Consider the following 16,161-nt stretch of genomic DNA (forward strand, 5'->3'; position numbering starts at 1 on the left):
AATAAGTTAGTGAGGTTTTTTACAATAGTAAATAAAAACATAAAACTATTCAAGTTTTTTATACCTCCTTGCTTGTAAAAATATATTTCTTACCCTTTGCTAAGGCCCTCTATTGACGAGTAGTACAATACCGCTGTCTAGCGCTACTCGTCAGTAGATGGCGCTAATTTTAATATTAACGTTATGACCAAAGGTGGCGTATTATAAGATCATCACCATTATATGTTCATAGGAAATATAAATTGGAGTTTTAAATAAGAAATTCTGTAAAACCACCCAAATATAACCACAACAGTAATAATTTTTTAACCACACCAGTGTGTAAAGGCTCACTTTCTACTTAAAAAACTGATAAGAAAGTTGCATTTTATCCACAAGAGTTACAAAATAATCTGATGCAAATTTTGAGTTGTTTCCTCATGTTGGCTGGTAGCATTTACTTTTAACCTCGTAAGGCCCAATGTGCATTACAACGTACACTGTTTCAATCCAATTTGAACCTTACACTAACTGAATTAAGTAGCATTTCTTTTGTTTCATTGTTTTCTAAAACAAACGAAAGTCACCCTAATCTTCTATACAACAAGGTTCAAATTAAAAATAGGGAAACTTTGTATGGTGGTCCTTAGGAGGTTAAGTGATGATTTTGAATAATACATTAACGTTCGTTTGAATTTGATTTGTAACATATTACAGAAAGTATTGTGATCGCAACTCCTTGAATTGAATTGAAATGAGTATTGTACTCGCGTAAGGTGTGGTGAAAAATTTTGTGTTTCACTCGGGCTTGCCTTGAAACCCTCGCAACACACAAAATTCCACTTTCCGAACCACTCGCTACGCTCGTAGTCATAGACCTAGCATTACATAGATGCGCTTTCTCTGCTACTCCTACTTTGTTCCTTAAGAGCATCTCGTTCGGTCAAATGGGGGAGGAGGCCATTTCCTCTCTATATTATTGTACCTCTATGCTCGTGGTTCAATTTTGGAGTCTTTCGGTTGCTCGGGCATCAATATTAGCACAAGGGGTTTAACAAAAACTTTGCCCCCCCTTGTACTATAAAACAAATAACTTTTCGAATATTTTGGACTACAGTTTTGCGGCTTCTTCTATTCATTATGTTCAAGGATGACTAACATGATTTGTTTAAAGGTTTTATAAATGAAACTTAATTCTTAAGATATTATAATCAAATATTTATTACAAATAATATCACTTTTGATATGTAGGTAGCATTCCAAACGAGTGATAAGAATCAATACAGAAGCACGATGCGTCGTCTAGTAAAGTCGTCAATTTTCAGTACGTAATAGATGGATACAGTCTAAGGAAAAAACGTGCCTCGAAAATCACGAAAATTTTATTCTCGATCAGATGGCGCCACTAGTTTTGGCCTACACTCGTATAGAGGGCGTTGACTGTTTCGTTTGTTATTTATAATTTTAACGCATACCAGTGAAAGAACATGGGTCAAAATCATATAAAAATAATTAATGCAAATAAAAAAAATCATTTATCCATATTTAAATACATTTTATCGTATTTTTATAAATATTTATTTTTAGTTTTAAAGTGTGTCGACAGATGGCAGTGAATTTACTGGGGTTACAAAATTTACTATGACAGTACCGCTCTAGTATAAGTTACTCTATGGTAAAACATAACTGAAACTAGAATAGACGTCGCAGTTAACTTGTTGCCTCTTTTTACAACAAAGTGACGACGCGTGACGTCACTACATACGACCAGGGGGCTTAGCCAAGATGATAATCGTACATCGACAGACGTCAAACGTAAAAACGTGTCCGGATGACAGACGTTAAGATTAGTCCCGTAACAATTTCCATACATTATATATGTTTCGATTGGCGTTCTCTTAATCAACAATTGTCAACATAGCTAGGCCCCCACTTATGGCACAAGAGACACCTTATGAATATAAGGTGTAATAAATATAATACAAATGAATTATTATAGAATTTCCAGAGTACTGTATGGATGCATTTCGAAATCATCGAGTCTTCATACAGTGGGTACAATTCTGTACATCTATAAAATAAAATCATCATCCTTAGAGCTGGTCAAACATCCTTAGAGCTGGTCTTACTAAGATGGCATATAGTCGAGAAATTCGGACGGGCACCGCCGTGGCGGGGTGGCCTAGGGGTTCATGGCGTTAGCCGCGATAGCTAAAGACGCCGGTTCGAATCCGGCCTTCACCACTGGAGGGCTTCGTCACTTTTTCTTTAATATATGACATCTATTACAGTTTTTAAAATCATTTGTTTTATACTACAAGTGCACTTAAAGTTACCAGACTAGAACGGTGCAATCTCAAAAGTTCCAGAACATCACAAGCCAGATTTTAACAAAAAATAATTTGGACTTTATGGTCACAGTAGTATGAAATGAATACAAGTAGTTAGGTAACTAAATAATTCTAATAAGCAGGTCAATAATACCCTTGAGAAGGACCCAGCTATCTGCCAGAGTGAAAGACATACAAGCTTGTTTTATATTGAGAATTCACCAGAACGAATGTGCTAACCCACTAGCTACTAAACTAAATTAGTATCGCTCGCAACGTATCTGCTTGATAAAAGTTATTTTACAAATGATATCTACGCTTATTATCCCTCGGTAACCAGTAAAACAGCTCACCATAAAGCTTTCCTTTAGCCCAATTGGCCCAAAGTAAGAAAAATAATAACAGAAATTAAATGGAATCTCAGTCATTGAAAGACGGTACAAATTCTGAGCAATACTATCAATTTGGAAAATGTCAATAATTGTTTACATTCTTTGGTTTAAAATACGTCAAATTAAAAATAAGTCACTTCTCCGTAACCATACAAATATTCTTAAATATATAATAATGCTTATAATAAAGTTATATATACGAGTAACATGTAATCACAAGCCATTTGAACCCAACGTTTTGATGCAAAACAATCTTAAATATTCGATTTCATAGAAATCAAGACTTAATACTAAGTACTGAGCCGAGAGAAATACTTCTCGTTGGTTTCATAGAACCGAAAAACAGTTGAAAGTCTGATAAAAGGCCAAAAAACGTTGGCCACCAGGCACAACACCTATCACAAGAGATAGCTTTAACTTACGCTCGCTCTTTCTAAAAGCTCAATTTTATTTTTATTATATAGTTCTATGAAACAAATACGAAATATTTGAGAACAGGGAGTATGGCCACGCGTGATTTAAAAGCATCATATCACAATATCCAACACAAAAACCTGTGCTAATAAATAACCAAAAAGCCATACGCTCTGTATAGTCATACATTTTCAGCAACCAATATTCCCATGTTTACCAACATGAAAATAAACTAGAAAATTTTAACAATAACAATACGTTAAGGAAGACTGTTGCGATCATCTGCATCATTCCTTTGGTGCTGAATTACCTACAAAGGTATAAATTCCATCAAAAGCTAATGTAATAGCGGACGGAGGAAATTGCACTTTAAGTCGCCTCTTTAAGGCTGTTAATTGTGCGTCATGTATCCAGCTCATGCCAGAATACATAATGGATTGTTGCTAGGGTTGTCCCTCCTATTAATGCTAAGGCAGAGATAAACCTGGCGATTAAAATAGGTGTTTTATTGGAGTTTTCTCCTGAGAAGACGAGGAAGCCGACAGGGATGCCGACAGCGGCTCCGAGGGCGTGAGCGGACCAGGCCACTGGTGCAACATCCCAGGCGTCTGCTGGCGTGCGCAGCAGCACCCAGCTTAGCGTCTCTGATGTCGCCAGCACCACCACGCTAAGAGGCCGGAACCACCAGAGCGGGATGTGGCCGAATCTGGGAAAGACAATTATAAGTTAATTGAAAAATTAAAAGATTTCTTTAACTTTTTAAGAGTACATAATGGGTACAAAAAGTCAACGGACAAATTTTCATTTAGTAGACAATAAATGTGTATTAAATTAAAGCTATCCCAAATAAAACCGGCCAGGTGCGAGTCGGACTCGCCCATGCACCGAGGGTTCCGTACAAAATCATTTTTTTTATTTTTTACAAATTTACAGTTTCCATATTTTCCCTCTATTCGTAGTATAAGCCGATATTACTTGCCAAATTTCAGAGTTCTAGGTCAACGGGGAGTACCTTATCAATTTTGATTTCCTTGAGTGTCAAAATATACGTTTTTGCGGCATAAACGGCCGTTTCTTTTTTTTACGTTAACTAAGAAGTTCTGAATGAGATTGGCTCAGGACCGGGATAAGTGGCGTAATCGAAGAGAGGCCTATGCTCAGCAGTGGGCGATAAAAGCCTGATATGATGATGATGAACTAGGAACGTGTTTGATTTTTTCACAGCGTCAAGGGACCGCAGATCTGACTGAGTATATGTTTTAAATTTCAACTCGATACCTGGAGGTACGTGGAGATACGTGGACGCGTTCCCGAGATAAAGGGTCTTGACAGACAGATGGACGGACATGCAGACGGACAGACGAACGGACAACAAAGTGATCCTATAAGGGTTCCGTTTTTTTTCCTTTTGCGGCACGGAACCCTAAAAAGGGAAGTATATAAGCAGCAAAATTCGAATTAAGACGATAAACAAGTGTATCTTCTTCTTCTTCTCTCGTGTCGAAGTTCCTTCAAACAGTGGATGCATAGAAAGCAGCGGTGCTGACAGCCCTGACCGTCGCGACCCTCAGGTCAGATTCTGAGCAGGATTACGGGCACGCGGGGCATACCAACAGGTGCACCATGGTTTGCGGTGCTGTATTGCAAGCGCATTGAGTAGAGTGGCCGCGAAGATGTTCAACACGATGGTTCCTCCAAGAAAACAAGTGTATGATATGATATGATAACCAGTTAAAACTCACCTAAGGCAAACGTTAGGCAGATGCGCTGTCAACAACGCATAGACGGCTGCGGACGCTCCAACAACGCGTACTCGCGGTTGTAATGCTCCGGCGCCTAGCGCGCCCGCCGCCAGCCCCGCCGCCCATATCGCGCACACGCGGGCGCGGCCTTGCTCACGCTCCAGCACCCAGCCCACCTGGAGAAAATATGCGTAAATTTAAAGGTAGGTAGATGGCGGGTACGTTAATTCAAGGAATTCAAACTTTAGTCAGTCATATCAGACTATTTAGAAAACGTTAACCCTTGGAGGTTGCATGACAGAATAGGGAGATATATAAATGTACTGTAACTTTTTTACGAAGCACCTTTGACTATAAATTTAATTCTATGAGTGTACTTTTTTCTTATATCTGCGAGAAATAAAAGGCTTTTTTATTTTATTTATTTTATTTAACCCTTGGAGTTAATAAGTATGTGCATCAATTGTTTGACGTCATAAAGCGATTGTAAAATCCTATTATGAAAATAAATGAAAATAATGATATGATATGATATGATATGATATGATATGTTGTAGCAAATGCTCTAGCGCTCTATTTGCGGACAATTTGCATAAAGTTGCTGTAATACCGTACATTCATAATACGAAGTCCAGCGAGAGAGCGACTTGCAATAATGAGCGAACAGTGCGTTAGATCTAGATGCATCTCTCATCTCTTTAACGCCGTATTTTTTGCTGTCAATTTTGTCAATGTGGGAAATTGTTGGCATTAATGTTTTTTTTTAGTCTAGTAAGTTTTTTTAACTTACCGCAAGGGCAACGATGGCGTTCGTAGCCAAGTGTGTTGCCGAGGCGTGTATGACGCCATAAGACAGCAGTCTCCACGGCTCCCGCCACCACGCGCCCGGCGACCACTCCAGACGCATGCGCGCGCGCTCCGAGCCCCACAGGTACATTGCTACCTGCGCAAACATATCATTGAATTGAAAAAGAAAGGTTAACTAGAGGTACGTCAGAATTAGATGCGAGGCTTCTAATATAATTTGGTAATTGAAGAAAATTCTACAAAATGAAACCCGGATCACCCCACTCCGAAAATCATTTACATGAAGTCCATAATCATATGAGCAAAGATAGATATAACTCCGTAATAGATGGATACAGTCTAAGGAAAAAACGTGCCTCGAAAATCACGAAAATTTGATTCTCGATCAGATGGCGCCACTAGTTTTGGCCTACTCTCGTATAGAGGGCGTTGACTGTTTCGTTTGTTATTTATAATTTTAACGCATATCAGTGAAAGAACATGGGTCAAAATCATATAAAAATTATTAATGCAAATAAAAAAAAACATTTATCCATATTTAAATACATTTTAACGTATTTTTATAAATCTACATTTTGAGTTTTGAAGTATGTCAATAGATGGCAGTGAATTTACAGTGGTTACAAAATTTACTATGACAGTACCGCTCTATCTTATTACTTATATCCTCATTGATATGAGTCATATAATAAAATCAAACATAAAGTCCATTTTGGAAATTACCTGACGTTCAAAAATAACTTTGAATTAACCGAATACACTTTGCAACAGTAAAAAAAACACTCATGTAAACATGGATTTTTTTGTTGCAAAATTTCATAAAACCATAACAAAAATAATCTCAATTATGTAAATCTATTTCTGAATTTATCATATTTAGTCACCAAAGCGCGAGTTTCCCTGAATGTGAGCAGACCATAGACCACCCCCTATCGGGAGCAGACACAGGGAGCAGACCTATCGGGTTTTAAATTCGTATTGTGAACCGGATGAAAATCAAATAAAAATTGACGTAAAATATTTTGTAACGAGTAATTATAATTAAAATGTTGAGTGATGTCCGGTCTAGTCCGATCAGTAATAGTTAAGCTGTCTTTTATACATACATTATTTATTTAGCTTCATGAAAAATAGTGTAAAAAGATATGTGTGATTTTGCAGCTTTTTACCCAACTGCATAGAGTAACTTATACTAGAGCGGTACTGTCATAGTAAATTTTGTAACCGCAGTAAATTCACTGCCATCTGTCGACACACTTTAAAACTAAAAATGAAGATTTATAAAAATACGATAAAATGTATTTAAATATGGATAAATGTTTTTTTTTTATTTGCATTAATTATTTTTATGATTTTGACACATGTTCTTTCACTGATATGCGTTAAAATTGTTAAATAACAAACGAAACCATCAACGCCATCTATACGACTGTAGGCCAAAGCTAGTAGCGCCCTCTGAACGAGAATCAAATTTTCTTGATTTTCGAGGCACGTTTTATCCTTAGACTGTATCCATCTATTACGGAGTTATATCTATCTTTGCCCGACTGCCAAAGGAGGAGGAGGGTAATGTTTTTTGTATGTTATTGTAACTTAACATTAAACCCGATCTTATGTAAAAAAAATTGTTGATACCTATTATCTTTTCATGATTCAAGACATGTAAAAATATTTATAAATAGTAATAAGAAACATGAAAGAAACTTACGATTATAATAATAACGGTGAGTATAAAATAAGGCGGTTTGAGAACAGCGTACAACTTCTCCGATCTCTTCTGAAACTTCGTTTTAACTTTCGGCTTTTCTTCTATTGGCTTTTCTTGCTTCTGTTTCTTGAGAACATCCCACACTCCAAGCGTGAGACCGGCTTGGAGTATGGGGCTTGGTGGGGAGTCGAGGAGACGGCGGTGCTCGCCAGGGCTTCTGGTCTCCCGTTCGAGCCACGCTCGGGTCGCTGGAGGTCGGGAAGGCGCCACGCGTCTTGGAGTACCTCGTGGTACATGCACAGGTACCGGTCTGTAGCCCGCTCGGTCCTCGACGTCGGCATCGGGCGCCATCGCGACCAACTACCATTTTCCGTCAACCTGTCGCTTGCGTCTGTAACCAAGTAATTAATATATTGTAGCGCCGCGATATATATATACGCGTTTCAGGAGGAAAATTTAAAATAAATCAATAGACATATATCTATATTCCTATAATTGCAGCGGGAAATTGATGGGTAATTTGCTTCCGGTTTGTCTGCACTAGAAAATAAACTAGAGTATTTTATTTTAGTTTACAATGTAAATGCACTTCTATAAATAATTATACTTTACAGCATTACTCATGTCGATCGAATCGTGGATCAGGGTAAAAAAATTCCAATGCCACGTTTTCACCTATTGTATTGTATTTATAAAAATAACTAATTATTCATTTTAGAAAGGCTACAATTATAATTACTACAAAAATACTTTAATACCCTAAATAAAAAAATCGCCTCTCGCTCAACTCCCCGTACACCGCACCGCCGGCACGCGCGACCTGCGATCCTCTCAGAACCGAACTGCTATCAGAAAAGTGGGGTTAGGTTAGAACTGCGACCCATACGTAATGCTGCTAGAAAAGTGGGTTAGGTTAGGTTTGATGTGCGATAATCACAGAACCAAACTTCTATCAGAGAAGTGGGTTAGGTTAGGTTAAAACTGCGATCCTCTGAGAAACGAAATGCTACTAGAAAAATGGGTTAGGTTAGGTTAAAACTGCGACTCTTACAGAAACGAAATGCTACTATGAAGAAAATGATGATATTTTTAATTAAAATATGGTTAAAATTTTGGTGATCATTGACTATTTTTTGGTTAATAATGATTAGTTAGGTAGTAGACAGGTAATTGAGTACTTAGCGTACTACATAAATAAGTTGTAACATTTTATTTATACCACATTAAATGTAATACATCATAACATAAAATAATTTAATGCAAATGCCATTTATCCCTAATAAGTACCGTCGGGTTTCCCACAAACAAGGCCCTTGTTTATTATTTATCTCATGACAATTAGTACTGCCTGGGAATAAATGTCAAAAAGTATTCGAAGTTGGTCGGCGCTTACGTCATTTTGTCGACGAGTAACAAAGAAGCTTGTGGTTTGCGCGGCGGCGGCGCGGGCGCACAAACTCGCTAATTGGGTTTTCATAGAAATCCCTAAAAAGATTTACGTTTAAAGCGTTTTCCTAATTATTGTGACGTAAGTATTGTTTATATTTTGAATGAATTTCGTAGAATTCGTAGTAATGTTGTTATTTTGAAGGAATCAAGGAATATGATTCAAATAAATTTGTGATGTAAAATTTAAGGTTTTAGGAGGTCATTTTTGTTTTTAGTTACAATTTTCAGATTTTAACTGGTTATGCTTAGAGAGAACATTAAGAACATAAATACTTTTGAGTTTGTTTTACTTGTTTTTTTTTCTAAGAGTGATTTGGTATATTGAAATACTAGTCTGGTTGTTGAGGATTGTAGAAGGACCAGGCAGAATAAAAAATTGTTTAAAAATAGAAATGTACTGTATTCTGCCACACAAGTACATATATAAAAATTAGAAAATTATGTTGCTTGTTTCAAGTTCAAAGTTGCAATGTCACAACGTTAGCTAGAGAGAATATCATCAACAGAGGTCGCCCCCGTCTCGCCGCAGTCTCCGGTGAAGCCTTGCGTTTCGTTACAACATGCCCGCCCACGTTGAAAGCTTGGTCTTTCAACTGAAGAGTTAATTTTCGACTGGCAGTGGACATATTTTGCTGAACGCACGACGGATGATCCCAGACGACGTCCTGATGTCGGCCACGCGATTGATGCCATCAGATCCAGGGATGACGCTAACTATTCTGCCGAGCTTCCATTTCATTGGAGGCAGGTTGTCTTCTTTGACGACGACCATGGTATCGGTAGCCAGTTGACCCTTGGCTTGCCTCCATTTGGTTCGCTCCTGAAGTTCAGAAACATATTCTTTATACCAGCGAACCCAGTAGTGTTGCCTCAATTGTTCGATCCTCTGGTACCGTGTCAGTCTCAATGGAGGAATCTCTGTCAGACAGGGAGTCGGAAGAGCTGTGAGTGGTCGTCCAATTAAAAAATGGCCTGGAGTAAGTGGTAGCAGATCAGAAGGATCGCTGGTTAAAGGAGTAAGAGGCCTTGAATTTAAAATTGCCTCTATTTGACACAGTGCGCAATAAATCTCTTCAAAGGTTAAATGACAGTTACCTAAGACTCTAACTAAATGGTGTTTAGTGGATTTTACCCCGGCTTCCCACAAACCGCCAAAGTGTGGTGAATATGGTGGAATAAAGTGAAACCTAATGCCGGCATTGGCTGCAGACTCAGATAACGTCTTCGCATGGCTGGTAAGGAATCTCTTTAAATCATTGTACGCCCCGACAAACTGGGTTCCATTGTCGGAGTATATGTCAGAAGGTAAACCGCGGCGACTAACGAATCGCTTCAACGCCGCCATGTAACCTTCCGCAGACAAGTCACTACATAGCTCAAGGTGTACACATTTAGTTTTAAAACACACAAAGATCACGATGTATACCTTTATGGTTTGACTACCACGACCCTTTCGAGACGCAGCCAGTATAGGACCGGCATAATCTACGCCAACAACCTCGAAAGGAAAGCCTGGCGTTACTCGCGGTGAGGGTAAGTTGCCCATAAGTGGCGCAATAGTTGCACCGCGCATACGAGTGCACAGGATGCATTTGTAATATGTTGACCTAGCTTGTGTACGACCACCGATTGGCCAATAGGTAGACTTTACGTATGCTAGCATGGCTTGAGGTCCCGCGTGTAACAAAATGATGTGAACGGCATTGAAATATGTCACCGTTATAAAATGCCCTTTCGGCAAGATAGCTGGGTGCTTTTTATCAAAGCTAAAAGGCCCGTTTCTAAGTCTTCCGCCTACACGCATAAGTCCTTCAGAATCCACAAAAGGATTCAGCTTTGTAAGCGGATCTTTGGCTTTGAGTACAGTTTTATTTTTAACATCATCATATGAGCAAAATGATTCTATCTGCGCTAATTTTACTAAAATATTCATAGCCGCATGAAGTTCTTTAGTGTTAAGGAATCCTGAATTTCTCACACTACCCGGTCGTGCGTTATTGATAAACCGTAAAACGTAAGCGGTGACTCGTTTGAGTTTGGTAAAATTGGAAAACTTCGTAAGATTCAATTCTGATAGCGGTCGGTAGCGGGAACTATCTAGTACAGCTTCGCTCGCTACATTTGCAGTGATTACCTCAGCCTTAACTTCATCGCTATCCTTGCTCGCGTGGTGATTTTTGGGCCAGTCCTCTTCGTCATTACGTAGGAATGCTGGACCGTTCCACCAAATATCAGCCGCAGCAATTGAACCCGCATCAAGGCCGCGTGAGACCAGATCCGCTGGATTGTCCTTAGTAGGTACGTGTCGCCAAGGCCAACCGCCAGTGATTTCGAGTATATCAGCTACGCGATTTCGTACGAATACTTTGAGTTGGGTTGGTAGCATTCTAAGCCATCCTAACACGATCATGGAATCGGTCCAAAATGTACAACTGTCTGCTTTCATGCGAAGTGATATTAGCGCTTTTTGGTAAAGCTGTGCTCCGATCAAAGCTCCGCATAATTCCATCCGCGGAATAGTTACCGGCCGAAGTGGAGCTACCCTACTCTTTGACATGAGTAACCGAGTAACTACTCCTGTGTTAGTGATAGTACGTACGTACAAACAAGCTCCGTACGCAGATTGAGATGCATCCGTAAAAATGTGGAATTCCACTCGCGACGCGTGGATTCCTACGACACTACGAGGAATGCATAAGTGGTTTAATTCCGGTAAAGACATTGTTATACTATGCCATTTTTGAGAAATCTCTTGAGGCACTTCATCATCCCAAGAAACTCGAGAAAGCCATAAAAGCTGTAGCAGGATTTTACCCTGAATGACAACCGGCGATAAAAGACCTAGAGGGTCAAATATTTTTGCTATTGTGGAGAGGATAAACCGCTTGGTTATTTTTTCAGGGTGTTTTCCAAAGTCGATAGTAAAATACAAGACATCGGCTCCACTTTTCCAACCTAGCCCTAGCGTCTTACTTTCGTCCATGTTGCCTAGATTTAGATTTCTAGAGTCGTCATTATGTTCAGTTATGAGCCTAGGTTCATTTGAACGCCACTTGCCGGCACTTTTAAGTACTGCACTAACCTGAGTTATAATGCTGGTGGCCTCTTGCTCAGTATCAGACCCGGACAAAAAGTCATCCATGTAAAAGTCATGGGCAATGATTTCAGTGAGCCGAGGGTCCGAGCAGTCCAGTGATAACTGTTTAAGGCACCTAACAGCTAAGAACGGAGCACTGGCCGTACCGTAGGTGACCGTATTTAATTTGTATACGCACAGAGGTTCAGATGGATCCTTGCGCCAAATGATTTGTTGCAAATACCTATCGTCAGGGTGCACGACTATCCTCCTATACATTTTTTCCACGTCAGCCGTGTACACAAAGCGGTATTGCCTAAACCGTAACAAGATAGCTATGAGATCGTCCTGAATAGTAGGTCCTACATACTGAATGTCGTTCAGCGTTACTCCGGTAGACGTGCGCGCACTAGCGTTGAATACGACCCGGAGCTTTGTCGTGAGGCTAGATAGCCGTAACACGCCGTGAAAAGGCAAAAAGTTTCCTACTATCTCATTGGAAGTAACCTTGGACATGTCTCCCAAAGTCTCGTATTCGTTCATAAAATCTTTGTACATCGGCTTTAATTGCGGCTGCCGTTCTAGTCTGCGCTCTAACGACAGGAAACATTGTTTTGCCCGCTCGTAAGAATCGCCCAACGAAGATGCAGGCTGCTTTAAAGGATACCTAACCATAAACCTACCGTCCGGTAACCGAGAGGTATTTTTAACAAAGTGTTCCTCGCAAGCCCGTTCATCGTTGGTATAATAAGCCGTCGCGGGTTTTATTGTTGCTTCGTCTAACTTCCAAAAACGCGTCAATTCGTCATCTTGATTATTCATCTGAACAAAATTGCAACAAATGCTTTTAGAGTTAAGATTACCAGCATTATGACCCGACACTACCCAACCTAGTTTGGTCTCATAGACTATGGGCTTGTTTCGTCCCAATTTAAATTTATCGTTACCTACTAATTCCCAAAAGACCTCGGCGCCAAGAAGAAGATCTATAGCTGCCGGCGAGTGGAACTGAGGATCAGCCAAGACTAAATGTTTAGGTATGTCTAGCAATGATACATTTACCTTTTCCAAAGGTAAGTCGCATGTAGCTTGTGGAACTACGTAAAATGACCTTTTCATGCTAAAACTTTTGTCAAACAAAGATGACCTTGCGTCACATAATTTATGTAGGGTCGACTTAATATTTTGAATACCAGTTAAAGACACATTTACCTCCCTAATAGGTAAGTTCAGTTTTTTGCAAAAGTCAGCTCTAATAAAATTAGGTGAAGACCCATTGTCCAAAAATGCGCGCGCCATGTGTGGTTTACCGTCGCGATCATATACTTCTACTAGCGCAGTAGATAGTATGACTTGACCTTCTAAAGCAGGATGGGCCGGCAACAAGAAACTGCCGTTAGCACTGCAGCCGGGGTCAGGTGCAGGCTCGTCGTGCTCGCTCGGACTGCTAGGAGTCACTTCTATCGCCGGCATTGCTACTGGAGCCTTCGACGGTAACCTATCCACGTGTATAAGTGAGCTATGACGTAATGAACACGACTTGCACGGACCACGTCTACAATACTTCGCTATGTGCCCGGGTTTTAAGCAATTCAAACATACTTTCATCCCTTGAACCTTATCTGCACGTTCTTGATTAGATAACGCGAGAAAGTCGGGGCATTCAAATAACCAATGACCACGCTTACATAACGGACATTCATATGTAAAAAGTGGGCTACTCACAGTATCGGTTTCACGTTCATCTAGTCCTACGAAACATTTTTCCTTTACCCGTTGCACGGCGGAGCGCGCGTGCGCCGCGGAGGCAGCGCCGGTGCCGGCGGCGAGCGGCCAGGACGCGCGACGTTCGGGGCCATCCATCGCCATGGTTTCCAATAGATCCGCACGATCGCTGAGGAAATGTATGATAGCATCGAAAGTAATTGTTTCGCAACTAGGCACAAACTCCTCCCACTCTCGTCTCGTAACATTGTCAAGTTTTTGACATATTATATACACTAATAATGTGTCCCAATGGGTGGTTGGTTCATCAAGGGTCGCTAACGCACGTATATTTTTGCATATCGCGTCAATAAGATGCCGAATAGCTGTCGATGACTCCTTGGTAATTGGGGTTATATTAAATATGGCCTTGATATGATTATTCACCAATAACCGCTTATTGTTGTATCTGTCGCATAATAATTGCCAAGCTATTTTATAGTTACTACTAGATAATGCTAATGATTGTACAATTACCGCGGCACTGCCTTCTAATGAAGCCCGCAAATAATGAAACTTGTTTACATCATCGATGGAGTCGTCATTATTAATCAAACTATCAAATGTGTCGCGAAACTCAAGCCATGTATCATACGAGCCTCCAAATTTGGGTAAAGTAATGGTAGGTAACTTACATTTTACATGTGGATGACGCCGTGTATTATTGTCGGAAACCCCATCGCTAGGCGCGACCTTGGTATGCATGGTTACTAATTCCTTAGCCGCCGCGACTGACGAGTAGTACAGATCCTCGAAATCAGACCTCTCGTTCAATTGGGCCTCGTCATCCTCCGCCATATACTCCAACTTGGTTTGAATCTCGTCATACGTGTTGTAAACACATTCTAATTTAGCAATCCGAAGTTGCAGTTCCGTCACCTGAGCCGCACACCATACTTTTTCGGCTAACTCGCGTATATAACCTGAAAATTTAGTTAATCGCGACTTAATATGACCCCTCTTCTTAGTTAACTCTTTAAACAAGGCTTCATCCATCTTAAATTGCACTTAGTATTTACCTTCTTAGCACTATCAACACTCTGTTTCACCAAAAACACCAGCACAATGAACCGGGAACATAAACAAACACTTTCTTACGAATTTAATGCTAATTACTCCGATGTTGTTTACTATAAGCAGGCCGGCTAAGTTATGGCGATAAGTACCTATGTCGGCCGGGCGCACCGTTAGATACCTATGGCAAAAAAACGTTTATCGGCGCTCGACCGATGCACTTATTATGCAATTATGTAATTGAGATTTATTTGAGTTTTAAAGTATGATTTATTTGTATCGTGGTTTTTTAAATAGGTTACGGTTATTGTTTAAAGGCCTAATATAGGGTTTTTAAGCATAAGTTTCTTTGTAAATTGTGTCAAATAGAGGAATATTATAGAAAATAGTTATTAATGCTTCTTACGTAAAATGATTGACATATATTAAAGGAACGGACTCACTTTTAGCTCTTCTTAACCTGTTCACTCCTTATCGACGTCGTCGGATTGTAGTTTTCCGGAATAACGGTAGAACAGTTGAGCACTTCGTAGCTGATGGATGAAGATATAGCCGCCTCGGGATGTTTCAAGCTGCACTCCTCACTGGAAAGCCGGTATGTTGGATGCGCAGGAAATATTCCACACGATGCGTTTCTTCTTTGTCTCAGCCGTAATGGCGGTCCTTGGACCTTAATATCTCGTAGCTCGCTGATTCAAATAATTATCTGGCATCGAAGACCATGTTGAGGATTGTAGAAGGACCAGGCAGAATAAAAAATTGTTTAAAAATAGAAATGTACTGTATTCTGCCACACAAGTACATATATAAAAATTAGAAAATTATGTTGCTTGTTTCAAGTTCAAAGTTGCAATGTCACAACGTTAGCTAGAGAGAATATCATCAACAGAGGTCGCCCCCGTCTCGCCGCAGTCTCCGGTGAAGCCTTGCGTTTCGTTACAACACTGGTTGATAAGTACAAAATGGTGATAAATAGAGATACTGGTGATAATTACTGCTCCTAAAAATACGTGCTGATTTATACGGAAAAGCATTGCTATAATGATAAAACTGTAAATTTACGAGTATTAGACATAATTAATCTAAGGTATTTAATTTTAATGATCATCTTTTATTTATTTATTCGTGCCTATTCATGAGAGTAAATATATATTATGTGTTTTTTTTTCGATCTATAACCCCATTAAAAAATCTAGACACGTGTACAACTTAGAATATCACACCATTGTTACGCGTAGCCAGCTCGATTCTTATCTGCCGACCGTACAGGGTTACCTAAAGGGTATCTTTCGTAAACTTTATTGCAACGCCATAAAACACACCAACGGTCAGCTGTTCGTACCATCTTTGACAAAATTATGTGACAAATCGTGACCCTTGTTGCGACGAGATGAAGACTACCAAAGATCAATTGAGCTGTTAGTAAAGACAACAGACTATAAAGCTATGTAGGAGTGTCAATGTTGAATCGACGTGGTGGGTCTGT

At 39.8% G+C, this 16,161-nt stretch overlaps 2 protein-coding genes across 3 annotated transcripts in view; both read right to left on the bottom strand.

Annotated features, from left to right (window-relative positions):
• Positions 1-2,352: 2,352 nt before the first annotated feature.
• LOC134742277 (rhomboid-related protein 2-like) overlaps positions 2,353-16,161 on the bottom strand; it is a 29,770-nt gene continuing 15,961 nt past the window's right edge. Inside the window, exons 2-5 of one of the 2 annotated variants that reach the window (XM_063675327.1) lie at positions 7,373-7,763; positions 5,648-5,800; positions 4,858-5,033; positions 2,353-3,821 (exon numbers count right to left, since the gene is read on the bottom strand). In XM_063675327.1, the coding sequence (XP_063531397.1) occupies positions 3,518-3,821; positions 4,858-5,033; positions 5,648-5,800; positions 7,373-7,723 (984 nt within the window). In that variant the 5' untranslated portion in view covers positions 7,724-7,763 and the 3' untranslated portion in view covers positions 2,353-3,517. Of the gene's footprint in view, positions 3,822-4,857; positions 5,034-5,647; positions 5,801-7,368; positions 7,764-16,161 lie in introns of both variants that reach the window. The other variant, XM_063675328.1, reaches the window with a different exon arrangement.
• On the bottom strand, positions 9,167-15,565 carry LOC134742267 (uncharacterized). The gene is made up of 2 exons (XM_063675301.1): positions 13,623-15,565; positions 9,167-9,641 (listed from the first exon to the last, which is right to left on the bottom strand). The coding sequence occupies exons 1-2, from the start codon at positions 14,655-14,657 to the stop codon at positions 9,423-9,425; spliced, it is 1,254 nt and encodes a 417-aa protein (XP_063531371.1). The 5' UTR covers positions 14,658-15,565; the 3' UTR covers positions 9,167-9,422.

Source organism: Cydia strobilella, chromosome 6 (assembly GCF_947568885.1).
Source record: "Cydia strobilella chromosome 6, ilCydStro3.1, whole genome shotgun sequence".
Classification (NCBI taxonomy): domain Eukaryota; kingdom Metazoa; phylum Arthropoda; class Insecta; order Lepidoptera; family Tortricidae; genus Cydia; species Cydia strobilella.